General features: G+C 47.1%; 1 protein-coding gene across 4 annotated transcripts in view; it reads right to left on the bottom strand.

Annotated features, from left to right (window-relative positions):
* The window catches only part of kirrel1b (kirre like nephrin family adhesion molecule 1b), a 64,226-nt gene extending 44,267 nt beyond the window's left edge, over nt 1-19,959 (bottom strand). For all 4 annotated transcript variants that reach the window (XM_053884310.1, XM_053884313.1, XM_053884311.1 and 1 more), the window contains exon 1: nt 19,725-19,959. In XM_053884310.1, coding sequence (XP_053740285.1) covers nt 19,725-19,773 — 49 coding nt within the window. In that variant the 5' untranslated portion in view covers nt 19,774-19,959. The remainder of the gene's footprint in view (nt 1-19,724) is intronic.
* Nucleotides 19,960-21,846: the final 1,887 nt, after the last annotated feature.

The raw sequence follows: 21,846 nt of genomic DNA, 5'->3' as shown, positions 1-21,846 counted from the left end.
ATGTAAAGTGCTGTAATTTCGCCGGCAGACGGACATCACAAAGCACCTTGTCAACTTAAGAGCAAACACGGAGGCCGTCAGAATGTTAAACGCCGCCTCGTCTCACATTTTCAAAGGTCAGGACGACAGTTGAGGCGCTGATGGATTGAACCCTTCATTCTTTATGTCTCCCCCGTTGGCCGCGCTAATCCTCCCCCCCTCCTGCTTCCTGTATTCCTCCTCATTCCCATCATTTCCTCTTCTCTGTGGTTTTCTCTGGCCACTTAATGGAATGCATGGTATTTCCTCCCTCCATCCTTCCCTCCTTCATCCTCCCTTTATCCAGTCCTCTGTAATGAAACGTAAACTTTGACATTTGTCAACTTCTCATCAACAATTGGCTCGTCCGGGGGTGGAGGGTTTACTGTAGCGTGGCTGAAGCGTCTCTCTCTCTCCCGGCGAGTCTTGACCTCTCACCCTCTCCTCGCGCTCTGTTTTCTTCGACTTTTAAAGTCATATTTTACTAGATTTTTGAGACGGCCAAATCAGACACCATGGTAACCCGTTCACTCACCGAGCAAAGGAAAGCTGATGACTGGAGGTGTCTGTGAGGCACCTCAGAATCCGACAGTAAAAGAGAGAATGCTCAAGAAGCAACTGGACAAGCCGGCCCACCGAAGCCCCCAAAAACCGAGGCCTTTCCCCCTAAAAACAAAAAAGTTTTCTCACAAAAAAATAAAAAGTTCTACAATCAGGTTTGTTTTCCGCGGTGTTCCAATCGCACGGATGTTTTTGCTACGGTACATCTCTGACGGGTTTGTTGACGTTGTTGTTGCTCGGTACTTTAGACCCGAATCGGATCACATTTGAAAAAAAAAAAACGGTTGTGCACATTGAGAGTCTTGTTATGCGACACACTTCCCGACTTGTCATTTGTCATTCTCGACCTTCATCGACAACCTGACGAAAAGACGTCATTCGAAAAAGTCCCGGGAGCTCATCCGCTAGCTGTCGCCATGGAGATCTCGAACGCTCAAACCATCGTGGAGATGTGGAAGCAGATCCGAATCTTGAGAGATTGTCATGACTGAGTGAAAAGGCATAGCTGAGTCATAGCAGCTGCCTGGTGAGGCAGGCAGTTTGCCTCCTTCTTCTCTGTACAAACGATGGCAACTGTGACAGCAAGTGCAGAATCCATCGCAAAATGAAACACTGGAACTCTTTACTTGGTAAATCGTAAACGTTAGTGATGGGTAGATGAGGTGTCATGAAACAGTGCCCTAATATTCAGGTGCCACGAGACGGTGGTTGTTTAAGTCCAAACATTTTACAGTGCCATCTGGTGGCCTCTGAAACTCATCTGTCCATCACTAGCTAACGCTAATCCCGAACATCAAGACCATGTAATCTGACCAAGCTATTGGTTTATAGAGCCCAAAAAAAAAGCCCAGACTATTTGATGTTGCAAGTATTTATGGACCTAAAACAAGGTTCACTTTCACTTTCTAAAGCTTCACTTCTTAGATTAGAGTGGTGAGTAGAGTCCGAATCATTGGAGCCTAGACAGAAAGTTTAAACCACAAAACCGGACTGATCTTCTTTTAACCGCAGAGTGAAAACATTCACAAGGCGAGACGAGGTCGGCGGTTGAGGAATGAACTTCCCGCTCGATGTTGTTCCCCCAAATCCTTTCCTTTAATTCAATTCTCTTCCGACTGATAATCAGTTTCTCTTTTCTTTCGTCCGCTGATCTCTCCTCCATTCTCTCCCCCAGGTTCATTGATAAGACTCTTTTCCGCTGCCCTGCTCGCGCTTCACACTCCAGCCCTCGTCGCTCGAATCAATAGCTCTCTCGCGGCTAATTCGCCGGCTCCACATTAATACCCGCCGACCCAGCCGCCCGCTGATCATGAATATTCAAACGCTCATTATAATAAAGTGGTTTTTCTAAATGCATTAGCACGCCGAGCGCAGAGCGAAGGGTTTGTTCACCAAATGAGATTTTCAGGGTTTGGAAGAAGCCCCTTTGGAATTGGGACTGACAGGAACAAAGGAGGTGGATTATGTGGGAGGAGGAATTAACAGTGTTTGGGTTAGATCCTCGACATGATAGACTCCAGATGAGGTTCCACGCCTTTGTGCTGTTGACAATAGTCAAAGAACGTCATTGACGTCAGCTGACAATCGCGAAACAAACACAGCTCCTTCAGAGCAAACCTGACTTCGTCTGAGGTTTGCTCCTTTCAGAACAAGGACACTTGTCTCATTACTTAGCCGCCCGATTATCCGCTAAACAACGACAAACTGGAGGCAATATCCCTTGGTTGACCTCCAGGAGCCCGCAGGGTATTGGAGGCAGCAGACAAGGATTAGAGGATCTGAACTGAGCCCCTGCACGAGTTCAAGGAAACTGAGGTTTTTGGATCAGAGGCATCTGCCTGGTGTAATGGGGACCTCATTTGGATGTGATGAGCAAGGGCAGAAAAGTCCAGATGCAGGCATGTTTACGAGCTTGAGCGGCAGGTACCTGCTTGGGATCCCACTTTATGATATGCTCGGGTGCTACTACCCCTTCCACACAACATGTGTAGGTACCTAATTTGACATGGACTACTACAGTCAACCAACTCTGTGGGGAAGCTGGGAGCTTTGAGGCGTGAAGTCGCAAAAGTGGAAACCTGAAGGAGCCCAAAGGTCTTGGGTATTCCCGAGTGTGTGCCTATTCCCATGGCCTCGGGTATTCCCAATTAAATAGGGGTGGTTTTAAGGTGGAACTGAGGGCCTTGCGAAGAGATCTTTGTGCGGTGGTAAACTATAGGGACACACAAGGTTGCTAGTCGATTCGCCCTGGTCTAGTAGAGTCTGGGGGGAATTGGTGGCTTCCCTTTATTTGAGCTTGTCTTGAGCATTGGCAGTATGGCAGGTTCTGGGTCCCAGACTACCATAGTGGAACACCCATCTTTAAAAAGGAAGCAGGTCCACTTTCACTTTCCTCTGCTTCCTTCCTGCTCTGCTCACTAAAAGGTACCAGTGGACAGCTGCTCCATTTCTTCTCTGCTAATTAGCTGCTAGTCAGAGTCTTAACTCTGTGTTGTCCTGTTTCCGTTTGATAGTAGCAGCCAGTATTTTAGGGTCGGGACCTGAGAAATGATCGTTTATTATGAGACTGGTTTGACAGGCTTGTCCTTTTAAGCCGCTCTCTGATGCCCAACTCGGGGGCGCACACACCACAGACTCTTCTCTTCCTTCCCCCCTTCTCATATCCTCACACTCTCCATCACTCCATCCCTCTATTCATCCCCAGCAAATCCTAAAAGTTGCGTTGCCATAGCAACAGCTGCCATCTGCAAAAATTACCTAAATCCTTCTTTTTATTTTGAATGGTGTGTTCCCTGTGACATTCAGTGGGTGTCGTTTTGACGCGGGAACAAATAAACGAGTCAGGGGGTGAGATGATGAAGAAAGAAGGGAGAGAGGGTGGTGTTTTGGGGGGGAAGCAGCAGAGCAGAAAGAGGAGAAGAGGGATTAGAGGTGGAAAAGCCTGGTGGCCAAACAGACAGCCAGTCGGTCGTGAAAGAAAAAATGAGCGAGAGAGAGACGGTGAGACGGACGACAGGTAAACAAACAAAATAAAGCAAGGGAAGGAGAGGAAGACGACAAACTGATAAATGGCCAAAGTCGACGCCGAGGTGGTCGAGTGCGAGAGGGCAGCGTATGAAACAGGTAGCACGCAGGAGAGGAGAGAGACGTGTATCGCCATGGTAACACCGAAAACCAGAGAGACGAGTGCTGGTGGTGGTGATGGTGGTGGAGGTAGTGGAGGGGGGGGTGGAGCGGGAGGACTATAGGAAGCATGCCGTCCCCATGGTAACAACGGGATCCTGGGAGACGGATGGCTGATGGACACACACGCAGACAAAGAAATGGAGGTATGATTTGATTGTTATTACTCCAGCTCCCTGCCACGTTTGCAGTTGGAATAAGTGGATGAGGCTTTAAAAATCAAGTCAATAAACTCAGATTGGATCCCAGAGTAGTGGGCTCAGTAAACCAAAAAAGAACACACACTTTCCTTTTTTTGTGGAGGGTCCATAGTTGTAATAATTTTATAATAATATAATTATAATAATATAATAATAATAATTTTGCAGTGGGACCATGAACTCTAACTAACTGGTCCCTGGTTTCTGAGGTACAGCAAGGCAACTGGCTGTGAGTAGTTCACTCCACTCCTTCACGTATCAACACCGAAATATACTTTTTTCCTGGTAAAATATTTGCAGGTAAAATGAGGGCTGCTCCTCTGGTCAATTCCTGTCTTTACTTTACGTGTTCCTTTTTATCTAAAGTCAGCATGTAGCGATAAAGACCTTGGCAAAGGTGCTTCCCCACAGGGATTTGAACCTTCCTCCTCCACAGGTATTGTCACTAAAAATCCTTCATTTTTCGGATCTCAGAGGAAACACAACGTTAAGGCTTCAAACGTCAAAACAATCTTTTAAGTGCCGCAACATGGTCTTTAAAAAGATCGACTCAGACGTCGTGATGGTTCCTGGATGTGCTCCGTCTGTGGCTCCCCGCCAGCAGTGCTTCCCCGTCTGAGAAGTCGGGGCCCTCATGGATGGAGTGAATTATTACAGCTTGCAGCATTATTCTGCGTTTGGACGACGGACAAAGCAATCTGTTGTCTTATCGTGTGTGCGAGACACGGCCGGTTTCCAGGATCATGGCTGAGCCAACTCAGCAAAAGACAATCACATTCAATAGAGATAAAGCCTCGGTGGAAATCTCGTCGCAGGAAAACTTGCCCACAACGCTTATCAGACGCTGGTAATTACTCTTGAGCAAACATGCCAGCAGATTTGCAACTATTGTACGGCTTAATCAGAGCATTGTGAGAGCAAAAGCGCTGGTGGCAGAATGCGACGAAATGAGTCAAGTTGCTTGACCTGAATGTGCTGCTGACTCCCGCTACTGTCATCGCCAGGAAAGAGTCAGTGAGCAGCCGCAGCAGCGGCGGCGAGATCGCGGCGAGCCAGCTGTCACCGGGCCAAAGGCGGAACATGGGAAGCGGCACAGACAGCGACCAGAAGCTCGATTCTCCGAGAGGCGAGTGCAGATGATGATCTGAAGTTTGGTCGCTGAGCTCATTAACTTCTTTTGTTGCTGCATTACAAACCGCCTTTCACAGGAATCGGTGCCCGGAACTGAGGCAAAAGCCGAATTAACCCTGAAAACAGGTTTTGCTTTTGAGGAGCTAAAGCCGTTGTAGTCGGGGTCAGGTGGCGGTTTTAGTCTACCGGGCCAAAGCGCCTATTTAACATCGGCGCTTCCCTGTGACTTGGGCGGCGACTCAAACATCTGAGACAAAAGTTCCCAAAATGTCCCTCAGAAAGAAAGACTTTCTCCAAAGTTCCCTTCAGCAGCCTTGGTGGAACCATAGCGCCGCCTGGTTGACTGGCATTGGCGGGCAATTCTTGACCTTTTTTTGAGTCACGTCAGCACTGGTTTTGAGGGTGACTTGGACTGGCTGACCACCTACTCGGAGCACCTGTGGAGACCCGTTCATGTCAACAGATCATCAGTTCTGAAGTGGTCTCCTTCAGGAAGAGAGTGTATTGTGGGGTACTTCGGGGCTGGGGGTGGCTTATCTGCCGACCTGACACACTTGTGATGGCTCTGGTTCGGTCACTACCTTTGGTCACAGCACATTTAACATGGATCCTCCGGGACGGAATGTTCCACCTTTTCAACGGGTGGAATATGTGTCAGTGAGGGAATGCAAGTCCGAGAAGGGCCACATGAACCGCGGCGTCCCTCGGGGGTAATCGGCCCCGTCTTATTCATCAACTGCATGCCCCCCCCTTGGGATGCCCTTCGAGCGCTACGTCGATGACACACTGCTCTACATCACAACCAGCACAAACCAGCTTGTTTCAAGGAGAAAAAGGCAAGTGCATGGAGTGGCTTCTTCCTGTTCTCAGAGCGTGTTTGAGGCAACTCTCCTCCCCAAAATAATGAAGTCAAATCTCAAAGTTCTAATGACTCTCAACAGCACGGCCTCAGCTGAGCCTCGGTTCCCGCCGCAGGTATCATGGAGTATTCTTCAGTTTTGGTGGTATTTACCGTGGTGCGGAGTCATTAATGCACGCTCGCCTCATAATTACTATATTTCCAACAGCACTTTAAGGCAAGATAATTGCAGAGCGCGGCAGATGGCCGCGGGCTAACTGGCTCGCAGTTACGCCTAATGGCTGTTTGCTATCGGTGTAAAACAGGCAAACGCTTGAGTGGCCAGCAGCGCCCGCCTAAAATAGACAGCTGTCCTGTGTGGGCCCGGGGTCGCCGCCGCCGCCGCCGCGCGCGCCTCATTATCCGGAAACCACGTACGTGATAAACATGTCGAGCCGCGGCGAGGTCTGCGTGCGCCGGAGCGGAATACAAAAGGTTAATTTGGACGGTGGAACTGGACCATTGTTGTGTGTAATTATAATCATCAATCCTTTTGGAAATAATGATCCTTCAGAGCTACTAATAAGATCCTTAATGACCGCAGAGCCACGCCACCACAAAACAGTCGGAGAGTTGGTTTCCAAGTCCGACAGTGAGTGAGTGTTGTTTGGCGCTGCAGAGGAGTGAGCCGCGGCTATAGGTGGATAACACACACCGACCACGTGACCACAGTCAGAGGCCAGTTACGTGTCCGACATTAAATATAGGAGTCATCTCAACTTTTGATACCGTTTTGCAATGTGTTGCTCCATGAACTACTCTGTTATTGTTGCTGTTCTGGCAATATTTCACTGTTGTGTTCAGCGAGACACTGTGTTAAGTGAGTCATTGTTGTGCTCAGTGATTCACTGTTGTGTTTAGAGAGTCACTGTTGTGTTCAGCAAGTCACAATTGTGTTTAGTGAGACACTCTTATGTTTAGCGATTCACTATTGTGTACAGTTTAAACACTGTTGTGTTTAGAGAGTCACTGTTGTGTTTAGCGAGTCATTGTTGTGTTTAGAGAGTCACTGTTGTGTTTAGCAAGTCACTGTTGTGTTTAGCGAGTCACTGTTGTGTTTAGCGATTCACTGTTGTGTTTAGTGAGTCACTGTTGTGTTTAGTGAGTCACTGTTGTGTTTAGCGAGTCACTGTTGTGTTTAGCAAGTCACTGTTGTGTTTAGCGAGTCACTGTTGTGTTTAGCGAGTCACTGTTGTGTTTAGCGATTCACTGTTGTGTTTAGTGAGTCACTGTTGTGTTTAGTGAGTCACTGTTGTGTTTAGCGAGTCACTGTTGTGTTTAGCAAGTCACTGTTGTGTTTAGCGAGTCACTGTTGTGTTTAGCGATTCACTGTTGTGTTTAGTGAGTCACTGTTGTGTTTAGTGAGTCACTGTTGTGTTTAGCGATTCACTGTTGTGTTTAGCAATTCACTGTTGTGTTTAGTGAATCACTGTTGTGTTTAGTGAGTCACTGTTGTGTTCAGTGATTCACTGTTATGTTTAGCGGGTCACTGTTGTGTTTAGCGAGTCGCTATTGTGTTTAGGGAGTCACTGTTGTGTTTAGTGAGTCACTGTTGTGTTTAACTGGTCACTCTTGTGTTTAGCGAGTCACTTTTGTGTGTAGCGAGTTGCTGTTGTGTTTAGTGACTTCCTGTTTTGCTTTGTCCTTTGTTAAGTCGTTCATTGTCGTGTCTTTCCTATCTTGTTCGTGGGTTTTGTGAGTTGATTCTCAAGCTAATAAGCTGTTGTGTTAGCGACTTCTTAGCACGTTGCTACATCCAGAGACTGATGGCTGTGTCCTCTGATGAAGTTGAGATGTTCGCCTGATACCAAGTGTAGCGACGACTTGATGAGACGCGAAGTTGCCCCCCCCCCCCACTTCGTAACGACCGAGTCAGGTTCCCTACCAACCATCAACTTGTTGGAGTCCTGCTGTTCGCTGATGTTGAAGCGCTGGAGATGATTCACGTCAGCAGAGTGGGAACCGTTGAAAGGCTCCGACTCATCTGAGGATCAAAAGTCATCGCACCCACACAAACTTCAGAGTCGGAGGAGAAAAGATTGATCAAGTAAAAGCTGCTCTTTGAAGCGGCGGTTCTCTTCTGTGACGTGTGTCGGAGTCAGACGGAAAACTTCTCATCCACTGTCGTCTCAGAGTCAGACTCTCCTGAAACTCCCCTTCCCCCGGCCTCCTCACTTCTCTCTGTCAGTCTGCTACTATTTCAACTTTTCCTCACTGTATCATTCCCGACGATTCCCTCACCACACACTTCTGTCAATAAAAACCCATTTATTTTTGTTTAGATTTCAGTATATTTGTAAGCTTTTTTCTTTGTTTCTTTATATACATTTTATATGTTCTCACCAAATCGATCTGGTTTCGATATTGGATTCAACTTAAAGGCACACACTACTTTTGACAGACAGTACTTTCCATGATAAATGGCAAACTTTCATGACTATATTTCACACATGATATTTGAAACATTGGGGGTTATTTTTTTTTTGAAATAATTCAATTTCTTTCCTCTTTTTTTAAAATGTTGCTATATTAAAAAAAAAAATTCAATGAGCTAATTCAAAATTACATTACTTATTACTCATTTATTATTGTGACAATGTTGTTTACATAATAGTTCATTAATAAATATGAAATTAGTTCCAGGTTTTTGGCTGTATATCGATACACACTCATTTTGTTATTCAATTTTGCATTGCGTTTTCAGTTGTATTTTTTCCAACTCATTTTGTAGCTCCATGAATATCTCTTTATTCATGTTAGATATAGAGCTGAATCATTCCTGGGCTCGTGAGTTAGCGGCTCTGTGTTAGCATTGGGCTGCATGTTAGCAAAGCTAGCTTGAGAGCAACAACTCTGAGCTGCGACTTTTCCTCCCGCAGTGACATTTCTTCTTTCTCCGGACCACAAATACTCGGCGAGAGTTCGGACACTGAATCTGACCCTTGACTGCTCTTCTTCCCGATCCCTGCGGCGCCGGGGGCCGATGGAGTCGGCGGCAGCGGCTCTGTCTGAACTCTGTGGCTTCCAATCAATCGCCTCTCTCCGGGAAGTCGGTCTCCCACTTTCTCACCGCCGACTCGCCCTCAGTGATGGAGGTCATGTGTGGTCAAGAGCTGCGAATGGACAATCAGGCGGCCGCCGCTATCATCTCGGCAGCTCATATCTCCACTTCTGGAGTTCAGCGGTATCACCTCGCCGCCCGCCGCTTATCTCCCCGCCTCAGTGTTTGGCAGTGTGATTACTTTTTTTTTTTTTCCGACCCAAACTTCCGATGCGACTGGGGCCTGCATTTAAAGGGCAGTTTTTTTTAAAGCTCGCAGGGCTGACGGGGGAAACTGTTATCAGCGGTGCTAGCGGGAGACGATAACATGCTAGCATGTTGACTCACACCGGCTTTTAAACGCCTGACACGTCGGAGAAACACCCCCGATCATAGTGTGGGGAAGGAAATCATTTCTTTATGGTTCATATTCACGTAAGTCATGTAGTAGTAAATATGTAAATAAGACAATGAAAATACCTCAGAAGAACTGTATTTTTTAAATATTGTATATGATATCACTATACACTACTTTATATTTAATATTTCACATTAATTTTTACACATATTTTATCAGTTTTTTATTTTTAAATATTAGATTAAGGATATAAGATTTTGCTGTACAGTGGATTTTTTTATTAATCACTTTATTGGCATCTATTGTACTGAGAAGATGGACATTTTATATTATTTATTGGACAAAATTAGGACTATGGTTTTATTCCACAAAGCATAGCAGATGGTCTTTTATGTTTCATCTGCTTGAGGGGGACGTTATCATCCGAGGATCGATGTTGCATGCATCAATGTAACGTTCACGTTTTTTTTTTTCAAAATAGTTGTTTATTCTGTTAATATTTCATGTAGATTCAGCTCAAACTGCAAATATTGAATTCGAATGAAAGGAATTAATCATTTGGCTTTTTAAAAATACGATATCAAACCAGTGAATTTTCTCCTTTGACTTTATTAGAATTAAATTGCCATATTCTGCATTTATGAATGTATTGTTTCTAAAACCTTCACAAATAATTTCTATCAAAACAGTATTTATTTATTTACATTTTTCTATTATATCATATTTTAGTTCAATTATTACTTTATCAAGTTCATTTATTATAAAGACTGTAATATATTTATTGTCTATATGGGATATGAGTTATATTTTATTGTTTTACAAAAGTCTCTGAGTTAAATTTGGCGATGAGAATAATGAAAATGTAATAATTTTCCTGCCGCTGAGCCTTCCTCATGAGGAGGCAGAAACCTGATCAAACCCAGACTCCTCAGCTTTCAACAGACCTAAAGACCGAGCCGAGTCACTCGAGCGGCCGGGGCTCCCCAACAGGTCGACAGGCGAGTCGCTCCATTCACCAGGAGTGAGTCGCTGGAAGAAACCCATTCACCGTCTGAATAAATCTCTTCAAATTCCGCCGTCCTTCCTTAATCTTTTTTAAGTTTCTCCATTTTCTCCCTCCTCGGCCGTTGCTATGGCGACTCCCCAGCTCCAGCATCATCACCACGGCGCCCCGCTCTCCTCCCCCATTCCTCTGGTGCACCCCTACTTCCCCCGCCCGCTCCTCCTCCAGCGGCCGGTTGCTATAGCAACAGACTTATTTAAAAAGAAGAGCAGAGAAATTATCTGTTTCTCTCGCCGCTCTCCCCAATAAGCTCGCTGGTGCTCCCTCGCTCGCCCCCCCCACACCCCCCTCCTCCATCACTAGTGAGCGAGCAGCAGACCTTTTCTTTTATTTTCCTTTCACTCCTCTCAATATAGTGTGTGATTGGCACACACACCCTCGCGCACACAGTTTGAATGGTCCTACTGTTCAAAGGAAATCACTCACACACACACACACGCGCACTTGCAGGCCATTTCATCACAACACCCAGGTCTTTCTCAGCGGCTGCGTTTCTCCAGGACACGTTTGGCTCCCAAGCCATGAAAACACAATGGTTCTGAAACACATTCCAGCGCCTCAGAACTGGGCAGCGAGATGCTCCGGAACCAGAGTGGAGACTGAGCAGTGACAAGGACCCTTCTGTCTGAGTCACAGGAAAGGTGCTACCCAAAAGCACTCAGAGAGTGCAAACCTCCACCAACCTAAACCTAACTGACCGGGACTCGAGCACTGAATCACTCCTAAAATAGAACCATTTTCTCTTTTCATCCCTCTTCACATTCGGTCCTGAAATCTCATCCAAATCGGTCCATAACTTTTCACCTTCTTTTGAACGCTGTCAAACAAACGAAGCCATCGAAAGCGTCGCCTTCTTTGTGGCGGTAAAGATGGAGACGCTTCTCGACATGACGGAAGAGAGAGCGTGGGCGGAGTTTAGAACAGTCTGGGGGATGGGTTTTATAAAACGGCCCCTATTTTTGCCAACATTTCCTCAAACCCTGCAGATAATCGGGGATAACTGGGTTTCAAGATGGCGTCTAACAGACACCTTCTAGTTCCAGCTGCCCTCTGACCTGGGAAATTCTTAGCTCCGCCTGCTATGACGCCACACAATCCAAGATGGCTGCTCGGAACGTCACCAGCTCCATTAATATAGGGTTTATTCCACGTCTAACTTCACTAAAGGTCCAATGCATAGCATTGTTCGACGCACATATATTGAAATGATTGTATCGAAAGTATTTATATGTATTTAGTATTTTTTATTTATTTCATCAGATGTGAACTACAACCCGGACCATGCTAACAATGGCTAGCCTTCCCACTTAGGCCACTGGAACAGCAGCGATGTCACATCCCAGCACCACGGTAACTGGAGCACACCGTAGGTACGGGTCCAGGAAGCTTCTGAAAATATGACCACCCGGAGAAGCTCCAGGTTCCTCATCGCGTTCCTCATCACCCTCTGGAACTCTGCTGCAGAGAGAAGGTGAGGCGCAGCTCGATTCCTCCCAAGCTTACAGGGAGTGCTTCTCAGCGATGACGCGCCTGGCCGCAGATGTTACTAGCTCATGATAGTTTGCCTATTCTGAGGGCCGCCCTCCTCTACCTGTCTTGCTTAATAAACCAAAGCCCTCTTTGCTACCTGATGTCATAACTTCCTCTGCTGTCATGGCGACCGCAGACCTGCCGTCCAGCACCACGGAGAGCGGCGCTCTTATCTGGCCTGCGCCCGGGCGAGCCAGGCTTCACTGAGATAGCGCGCGCCTGTGTGTCCTCTCATCACCAGCGGCGCCTCCTCCTCCTCTCCTCCTCGCCTCATCACACACCGACACCCGGCTTTTTTTTTTTTTTTTTTTTGTCAGTGGCTGATAGTTATCGACTGGAATTAAAACGGAGACGGACCGACGGATGGAGACGGAAACACCAAGGCGCCGAGCGGCGATGGAGACGCGCTTTCATCAGCAGCAATCATCTTGTCCATCTCCATCATCAAATGGCTGCGCCGGCTTTTATCAGCGGATCCAGCGGAGGAGAAGAATCCCGCTGATAAAGGGCTGAATGAAGATTTCAAAGTCAGTCGTTCAGTGACACAGTTCAGATAAAGTTGGGGGGATCCTCCTCTGCAGGGAGAGTTAAACTAGGATTAGGATTGTTACGCAGTCGACTCAAAGAAGCGAAACAAACTTCAGCAGAGGAAGTTTCCCTCTAATAGAATTAGAAACATCAGGAGACTTGAATTGACTCTTTTCAGCCTCATCTGTTGCCAGGTTCACAGCCACTGTAGGAGTCATTCCACACTCAAATCACTTTTGAGTCAGGACGAGTCAGATGTTTATAGGTGAGAGTGTGGCGAACACTCTTTCACATCACCGAAGTGAGTCTCTTTGACTCAACTTTGACTCAGGTCAGAGCGACTCGTCCGGACCTGAGTCTCTCACAATGTTAACCAGGTTTGATTCCTTGACTAATGAAGTCTCTTCTGTTTCTCAGGACTACAGTCTAACAACTACACACAATAAAGTAAAATAAAATAAAATAAAATAAAATATTAATTTACTTCAGGACATTAAACAGCAAATAGCATTATTAAAAATATATCAGGCAGAAAAAGGTTCATATCATAAAATTAAACACAAAAGAGAAGAAAAAACTATAAATAAATAAAATAAAAAAATAAAATAAAATCACAGCAAAAATTTGGACAAAAAGATTAATTTTGCATTTCTTAGTACAAGTGAAACTGTAATAATGAGAGATAAAATAATACAAATACTGAAGTAAATAATAATATATGATATGATATTATATTATTCTAAAATTTTTAAAGAGAACTTAAAATATATATTAGAAAAAAGTCATTCGCAAAATGAAGATTTATAACTCTTAATATGACAGAAGGTGTCATACAAATTAGAAACAAAATACAAATATTGAATTTGACTGAACAGGATGATGAAAATTTGGTATAAATGCTACTCAAAAAAATGAAGGTGCATCAATTTTAGAAGAAAATACCATGAGAACTGGGCGTAATAGACATCAAAATTAAATAGAAAAACTGCAAAAAAAAAAAAAAAAAGAAATATTTAATTCAACAATGTGATGCAATGAGAGGTAAAATAATGGATTCCAAAAAGACATTAAAAAATTATGAGTAAGAAGTGGAATAAAAAATGTGTTGATACACACACACACACACACACACACGTAACACTATCTTTGTGGGGTCCGCTCAGTGCCATAACCCTTCTCACCCAAGACCAGAACAAATGGCTACAGTTAAACAGGACTGAAACCAAAGTTCAAATTTCAACACGGTTATTTTGAAGCTTTCATCCTGAAATTGAGGCTGAACCTTTCTTGTTTCCAAGAATCGGTCCCCACAAGTCCAGCCAAACCAGGCACCCACACACACACGCGCACTAATCCCGGGCAAAGACCGAAGGAAAAGCTTGTGATGGCGACCTTGTAATGGATCAGACTGATTGAATTCAGCGCGCTCAACAATTTCTCATTCTTATTCCTTGGGACGTCTCTGAATGGATTTCACGTGGGAGGCCCACTCCACCCTCCCTCGCCCCCGCGCACACGACTCCGACACGCCGAGACGCGCAAACTTGTGCGTATTGATCCGCCGGCCCTTTCCACTGACATCTTTTCTTCATACAAAGAAGCAGCTCTTTGCAGCGTTTCCACTTGATGTCTGTGTTTCTTTGAGAGCGACTCCGTGGAGAGAAAAGGCCAGTTCTCGCTTTCTCCCAAAAAGAAGAAGAAAAAAAAGGCAGGAGAAGGGTTACTTCCAGCCTTTTATCACTTTTATTGAGCGCTGGTGGAGAGGAGAGCCCAGGCTTCTGGAGGGCGGCGCTTCTTTGTGCACTGCAGTGGCGGCGCTGAAATATGCTGGAAAAGCCTGGAAAACTCGGGGCCTGCTCTCCCAGGAGAGTCCCATCTATTATAGGCCGGTCGTTTGCCTCGGCTCCGTCTCTGCAGCCGCCGCCACCGCCGCTGCACATAAATCTGGGCTCCCCGACTCCTCCTCCTCCTCTCATCCTGAAGCCTCATCTGGCTTCCGTCTCTTCGCTCTTCCGGCTCCCGTCCGTCACTTTGAGCGCTTCAAGCTCTTGTCTCGCTTGGAAAAGCTTTGGTTTACCAGAACCTTGAGGTCTTGTTCACCGGTGAAGGAAGGATGCTGACTCAGCCTGAGCTGAGCCAAGAGACAAAACTCTCCATGGAGTGCTACTCTTCACTGGGGTCACCCGTTTGATCCAAATTTTCCTGGACTCTCTTGGACATCTAGTCAGGATATGTGCTGGACTAGTGCGGTCTTCACTGGGAGGAGGCCCCGTGACTTGCACTCAGAAGATGGATGTGCACACCTGCATTTCTTGCTGACTGCTAGTGCGACAGACACCAGTAGGGGGCAGTAAGACATGTGTCCTCCATCAAGTGAAAAGTGAAAACAATAGTCACGAGAGACCAAATTTGTGTCGTCAGTGCCGCCCGCTGCAGGTATTTACAAGTCAGGCAGGGAAGGATGTGAGCGAGTCCCTCTGACTTGAATCCTCTTGCTCTGTTGAGCCAATAAAAACACCTCCGTGACTCCTACCCTACCCTCCTCCCTTACTTGTTAGCGAAAGACAGCGCGACTAATTTTATAACACGAATCCCACACGTCCAAGTGAGTCCTTCAAATGGGAATCTCTGATTTAAATTTGAAAACAAGAGTGATTCCTCCTGTTGTTTGGCTGCTTGACCAGCAGGGGGCAGTCTCACCCAAAGCAGGAAATAAAACAATGTTTCTGAACGTAGCCGCACTTGAATCGCCGGCCGATAAAAGCGACGTTGTCTTGTCGTACTTGAGAATGACTCATCAAGCCACTCAGCAAGTCAGATCTTGGACACCGAAGTGAGTCCCTGTGACTCACCGACAGTAACTTCCTGCCTGGCCAGTAGGGGGCAGAAACATCTGCGTCGTCCGTGCAACAGAGGCAGGACCAACTGAAGTTACACAACCCTCCTCCTCTTCTCTGTCCAGTCCATTTCCTTCCGAGCCAAACTCGTACGGTATTCGCTGACTTGTCAGTAAAAGCAAACTCCTCCTCGGCCTTTCACCTGCTGCCGCTTCTCTTTTCCATCCTCCTCTTCCTAATTACGGCCTCTAAAGGAGTTCCTCTCTCTCTCTCCTCTGGTCTTCTGTTTACCTTCCTCCCCCTCCATCCCCCCCACACCTTCCCTCCCTCCAGCCATCTCCCGCTTCATCCGTGCTGACATGCGGCTCAGATTGAAGCTTGTCAGTGGTAATATCGGCCGACGCAGAGTTCCCGCGCACGTGAGGCGGCCGGGGCTCACGAGCGCATCAGACGTCACATCAATCCATCGCCCACTTCACTGTCCCTTGCTTTCACTCCTCATTTCTGACTCGGTGAGGGACTCGGACTCGGACCTCGAGTCCCCCGCGCGCCGTGCCACTTCCCATCATCTTCATTAGACTTTTCCATTCAAGTGGATTTCATTTCACCGGCCAATTAAAAGCGGCCGAGTCAGTGGAGCTCTCATATCGGCTTTTACGGCTGAGCCGGCCGCCGAGCCGGATTGATCCTGGGGCCACTCATGGAAGAAATATTCATCAGTGCCGCTCCAGCGGCTCCCAAACTGTACGCAGGGTCATTAAAGATACAAAATCAATCAACGCTGGCGGCGGCACAAGCAGCGCCGCCATCATCGGCTTGTTTCCCTCCGTTGTGAAATCGGACGGCGCTTTATACGAGCGCCTTTATCGGCCGCTCGTGACTCTTCGGCTAAAGAGCCGCCAGGGCTGGTGACCTGGACTCGACTCGGCCGCGTCTCGACGACACGCTGGGATGAGAGAGCGCCACCAGCGTAGCTTATTGAGGTGACTCGCTGTCAACCGTAGGTATAGACCGAAACAGCAAGTCTGACATGTTCACTCGTCTGCTTTGGTCAGTTACCAAGTCAATGTCAGACTTCGCACTTGCTTCACCGAGTCTGTGTCAGTAGTTTCCCATTTACCAAGTCAATTTTGTACTTCCTTGTTTACCACGTCATTATCTGACTTCCTGACTTGCAAGTCAAAAATGGACTCGCCCCCTTTACCAAGCATGTAACCTACATGGAAGTATGCCAAGTCGATTTTGGGCGTCCTAATTTGCCAGGAACATTTTGTACTGTCTTGTTTGCCAAGTCTATTCCAGGCCTCCTATTTTAACAAGTGTTTTCCTGTTTGTTTGGGGCTCCCTTGCTTACCAAGTATATTTTCCATCTCCCAATACAGACAACCTTTGTTCACCAAGTCACTTCTGGACATTTCAGCTCGCCAAGTCTATTTCTGACTTCATGGTTTAAATAATCTGTGACATTCTTTTCAGCTCAGTCATGGTCTTCCGAGTATGCCAAGTCTATTTTGGACACCTTAATTTCCCAGGTCTCTTTTGCACTTGTCAGTTCACCAAGTCAATTCAACAACCCAAGACTTGGACATAATTTAGCAAGTCAATTGAGTACTGCCTGGTTTACAAGGTAATTTCCTGAATTCCTCGTCAATACTGGACTTCCCAGTTTACCAAGTCAGTTACAGACTTCCATGTATACCAAGTCTTACTTGGCTCTCCTAATTTACCAAGTCGCTCTCTGATTTCCAGTGTATCATGCAGACTTAAGACTCTCTAGTTTAGCAGGTAAATTTACGACTTGTCATTAAAGACTAGATGTCTCAGACTGGGAGGTTTGACGTGTCAGTTTGATCAGTGTCTCAACTAGAACTGTGGTCTGACAACAGAGACTGAGACTCATCCAGTGTTGCACACTTGGCAACATGGAGCCCACTTCAGGTGTGAGTTCTAGTCGATGTGGAGCATCACAGAGTCTCAGTGTGGCCCCGGTTTTCCTCCCTCAGCCGGCTCATCCCTCAGCTCTCTCCAGTCACCAGACTGCTGCCTCCTCCGCTCCTGGTCTCAGGCGACCTCCGTCTCTCCACCGTCTCTCCACCGTCTCTCCAGGAAAGAGCAGAGGAGAAAGCCAGCGTGTGCATGTGTGCGGGTGGGACCGGTGCTGGCGGTGCAGGAAGGCTGTGCTGCGCCGGCACCAGGAGGTTCAGCTGCCTTCAGAGGCCTGCGGTCAACTTCCACACATGCGGGGAGGAATAGTAATTACACCAGCCTCACGCGTGCGGTGCACCACACTGACACGCTGGGCCGCCGCCGCCACACTGACAGGGAGGGAAGGGACTTGGCTCTGTGAGGGGCTCACTGCAGCCAGACTCATCACCGCCTCCCAGATCTCATGGACCTGCTCACTCTGCTTACTCTGGTGTTTCATCACCCAGTAACGCTCAGTAGAAGTCGTACAACCGGACAAGACTCAGATGAACTCCAGTAGGAAAACTAAGCGGACTAAACAGAGGAGTCCTACAGAGGAGTCCTACACATGTGAGTGAGTCCCCTGCTGTATGAATCCTGATGACTCAGCGAGAGCTGTTCTTTCTTTGGGAAATCAGAAACCACTTGCGGCTGAGTCAAACAAACCCGCGTGAGTCCCTTCAAAAGTGAGTCCGTTTCATTCTCACGTCTAAAGAACGAGTCCTACACATCTGAGGGAATGTGGGTCATTTTCATGGGGCACCAACTGTGAGAGAGGAGAGTGGAGAATGAGTGGAGACTCTGTAAAGACTCGAGGATCATCTGAGTCACAGCAGCAGCTCTGGAGTCAAGTCGTGGTCATGTGTGGCTCCCACACGTATAGTGTTGACAGTGGCTCACCTCTTGCAAACTGCCGACTCAAATGTCACGGAGAACACACTGCGTTCCAAAATGGCTCCTCTGAGGACCGAAAATTGGCGTCTATATTCTACCTCGCTATTCTGTGCCTGGAGATCAACGCAGCGTCGCTCCACTGCCACTGGAATCGCACCGGCGACCTTGCTCTGGCAAGTGTTCCGACAGCCCGAGAGCTCTTCTGACGGTCTGTCTGACAGGATCAGCGTCTCTGGTTCACCACACCGGCAGCCAGAGGCACCAGGGACCCAGGTGCCCGGGCAGGTACACGCACACACGCACGCACGCACGCGCTCACACACAGAGCCGCGGACCACCTCAGTTAATCACCTCTGTATTTTCTGCTCTCACACACTCGCTCCTCTCGCCCCGCCACTCTGTCATGCTCAAGTGCGTGTGCGCGCGCGTGCGCGCGCGCAGAGGCGCCATCTATCAGAAGTGATCGATTCACGGGGGCATTAATAATCGTGATGGCCGCTCTCCGGCGCGTCACAGCGCAGCTCTCCATCTGGCTGGGAAACGGCAACAACGTTTGCACGTGCACGTCTCACGGTCGCGCCGTGCACGCAGGCGGGAGGGCGCGCCAGCGAGTGAGGAGTCAAGGTGTCTGCTGCGCATGCGTGTTGCGACCGAGGTGACCGAACCAGACGAGGCTCATCAATCATGGGAGCTTTTTACACAGCCCCGGAGTGCGTGTGCGCGCGCGCCTGCCACACACCATCCATTCATGTAATCCGGAGCTCGTGACAAGACAACGGGCGATAAAAGAAACAGAACACTTGGGTCACCGATGCTCAATTAAAACAAGCACCTGAACGCACCACCAGCATGAGTCAGTCTATTTTGTCCACATATGAAGGAGTTTTCCTAGAGAACCAATAGAAGCTCCTGAACGCCTCATGACTGATCCAATGTCCTTACAATCCTGATGCTTTTCTTTTTTTAAAAAATATTTTATAATAAGTACAAGTCATTGTGAAAGGTGAAATTAAACACTCCAAAGAAGCGCCTGAACGCACCATGGTTGGTCACACCAACGCTTCATTTTCGTGACTAATATGAATAGGAAGAAAATAAAATGTCACACACACACACGCACACACGCGCGCGCACCTGGCCGCTTCCAGCATACTAATGGCACCATTGTCCGCGAGTGAGTGTGTGTGTGTGTGTGTGTGTGTCAAACACAATGGGCATCAGTCGTGTGATTTTAAAATTATGAATATGACGCGTGTTGTGAGCGCGCGTGTGTGGTCGTTTATCAAAAACCTCATGTTACCCAGGAACAAAAAACAAAGAACTTAAGGCACCATCCTTATTCAAAAGGGTCATTAGTGTGTGCGTGTGCGCGCGCGTGTCTACACATTCATGCCCCCCCCGAACAGGAGCACCTGAACGCAGCGCGACTCCCCGCCGAACCTCCGCACACGCGCGCGGCTCGTGCGAGGCTGAAAGTGGAGGAAAGTTTGGCGGAGGAGAGGAAGAACCAAAACGTACCTCGGCTCAAAGTCACCGCCAAAGTTAGGATGCTCAGCGCCGCTGCCATGGTTCACCTCGCGCCTCAGAGACCATCAACTCCGGCCCGGGTCCCTGCGGAGTCATGGAAGTCCCGGATGGAGGAGCGGAGTCAGAGAGAAAAATCCATCCAGTTGTTGTCGAGTCTGGACTTTGTCAGGCTGCGTCCGTCTCCGCGCGCGGGATTCATTGAAACAGGACAGACTCTCCTCCCTCTCTCTCCCCTCTCTCTCTCTCTCTCCATCCTTCCATCCCACCTCCTCGCCGTTACGATCAGGACCCCCCCCGCCCCCCACTCCCTCCTCCTCGCTCAGCTCCAAAACCATCTTTTCGTCTGATCCACAAGAGGCCGCGCGCCCTCTGCCGGCCGCTACCAGAACTACACCAGTGCCCGCGCATCACATCGCAGTTGTTCTAATGTAAAAAGCGTTTTTTTTTAACGAACTCTCTTGATGACGTGCATCGACCTACCGTAACAAAATCACCACTCTCATCCAAAACTGTGACGTAATGGCCTTAACAGCGCGGCAGGAGCCCCTCATCCTTCGTTCCTTCTTGCTGGGGAGACATAGCAATACAACGGGAAAAAAGTTAATAGTTATTAATCATTCATTTGGGGTTGGTATTTACCATGTAAAAATGATAATACAAAAGATATCCACGATGGCAATATCGATAAATAATAACAGGGATCAAAAGAACATTTTTCATGTCAAGAAAAAACAAATAAACAGATAAATATACAAGAATATAAGTCGATAGGATTTGAAAATTAGAGTTTTTAAAGCAAGACAAGAAAACAAAACAAGACCTAAAGGAGTTGAAAGCCGGCTGGGAAGGTATTAAAACGGAGACCAACTTGAATAACGTAAGGTCACGGACGTTGGCGTCAGCATTTTGTTTCAACATTCGTATCACGCAGCGAGAGCGTTCCAGTCACTCACCTGCTTCCCGTCACGGAAGGACGGTGAAATGGTTCCCCCTGCTGGACAACACGTGTGTCGTTCCTGCAGGAAGCAATTGTTTCCTAAAATGATTGTGACACTTCCTACGTTTATTCTGTCTCAGACAAAGAAGAAAAAAAGGTAAATAAATAAATGACAAGAAAATATATCCATCACTTGCTTATTTTGGTTGATAATCCTGAACGCTTTTTATCACTGAAAACATGTGCATTTATATTGCATGTGGATTATTGAAGATTAATTACTAATAATTTCAGGTTAAAGAAAAACCTTTTTTCGTTTGTAGCGCCTGATTTGTGCGATATTTGCGTCTGCTGCCCTCTGGTGCAGATGAAAAGAACCGCATGGAAAGGTCGTCCCTCGAGTACTTGGATTTAGATGAGAACATTTCCCTTCAGTCTCAGTAGCTTCATTTGTAATCGGCCGATAAATCAACATTATTCGTGATGTTAATGAATAATGAGTAATTGAAAACAATTATTGTTTTTCCCAGCTATTTAACTTGGGATTCATTTTTGTTTGTCTCTAAAGCCATTTTTAAACTGAACAGCTACAGAGCGCTGACTCGGTCAGAAATGAACGCGGCAAACACACGAACAAAGAAACGTTTTCTTTTCTAAGATAAAAAAGGGATCAATATTAATATGGCAGGGAGGCGGTTATCGACAGACGTTCCAGAGGCGCATGCAGAGATGATCGTCGCTCTTAGATCTGTGGAAAGTTTGGTGGAGTCTGAAGTGAAAGGCTGTGTTCACACCCCAGCATGAGGCTCTTATTGTGCACTCGCTTGGTGTTGTCGAACTCTTCACGCTCACCGATCAGACTAAACGGCCTAATAAGAAATGTGTTTTCCCTGCTGTGAAGCAGCTGCTATTGCTGCTACCTGAAATCTTTAAATACCGAAAGAAAACTGTGGCAGAAATGTCTTTTATCTTTATCTTTTAATTTGTGCGACTTAGTTCCCATCTGGTATGATCATCAACAAGTCCTCCACCCTCACCTTTCCTCTCCTCGCACCTTCATCATGTAACTCATTGGGTGTCTTCCTCTTCTTCATCTCCAACATTCCAACACTGTCTCTCGCCTCCTTCATCTCTGAGTTATTGAGCCCAAACACTTGGACTGTTTTCATCCCTGCT

The sequence above is a fragment of the Synchiropus splendidus genome, chromosome 13 (genome assembly GCF_027744825.2).
Source record: "Synchiropus splendidus isolate RoL2022-P1 chromosome 13, RoL_Sspl_1.0, whole genome shotgun sequence".
Lineage (NCBI taxonomy): Eukaryota > Metazoa > Chordata > Actinopteri > Syngnathiformes > Callionymidae > Synchiropus > Synchiropus splendidus.
This window is presented reverse-complemented; position numbering and strand designations above follow the sequence as displayed.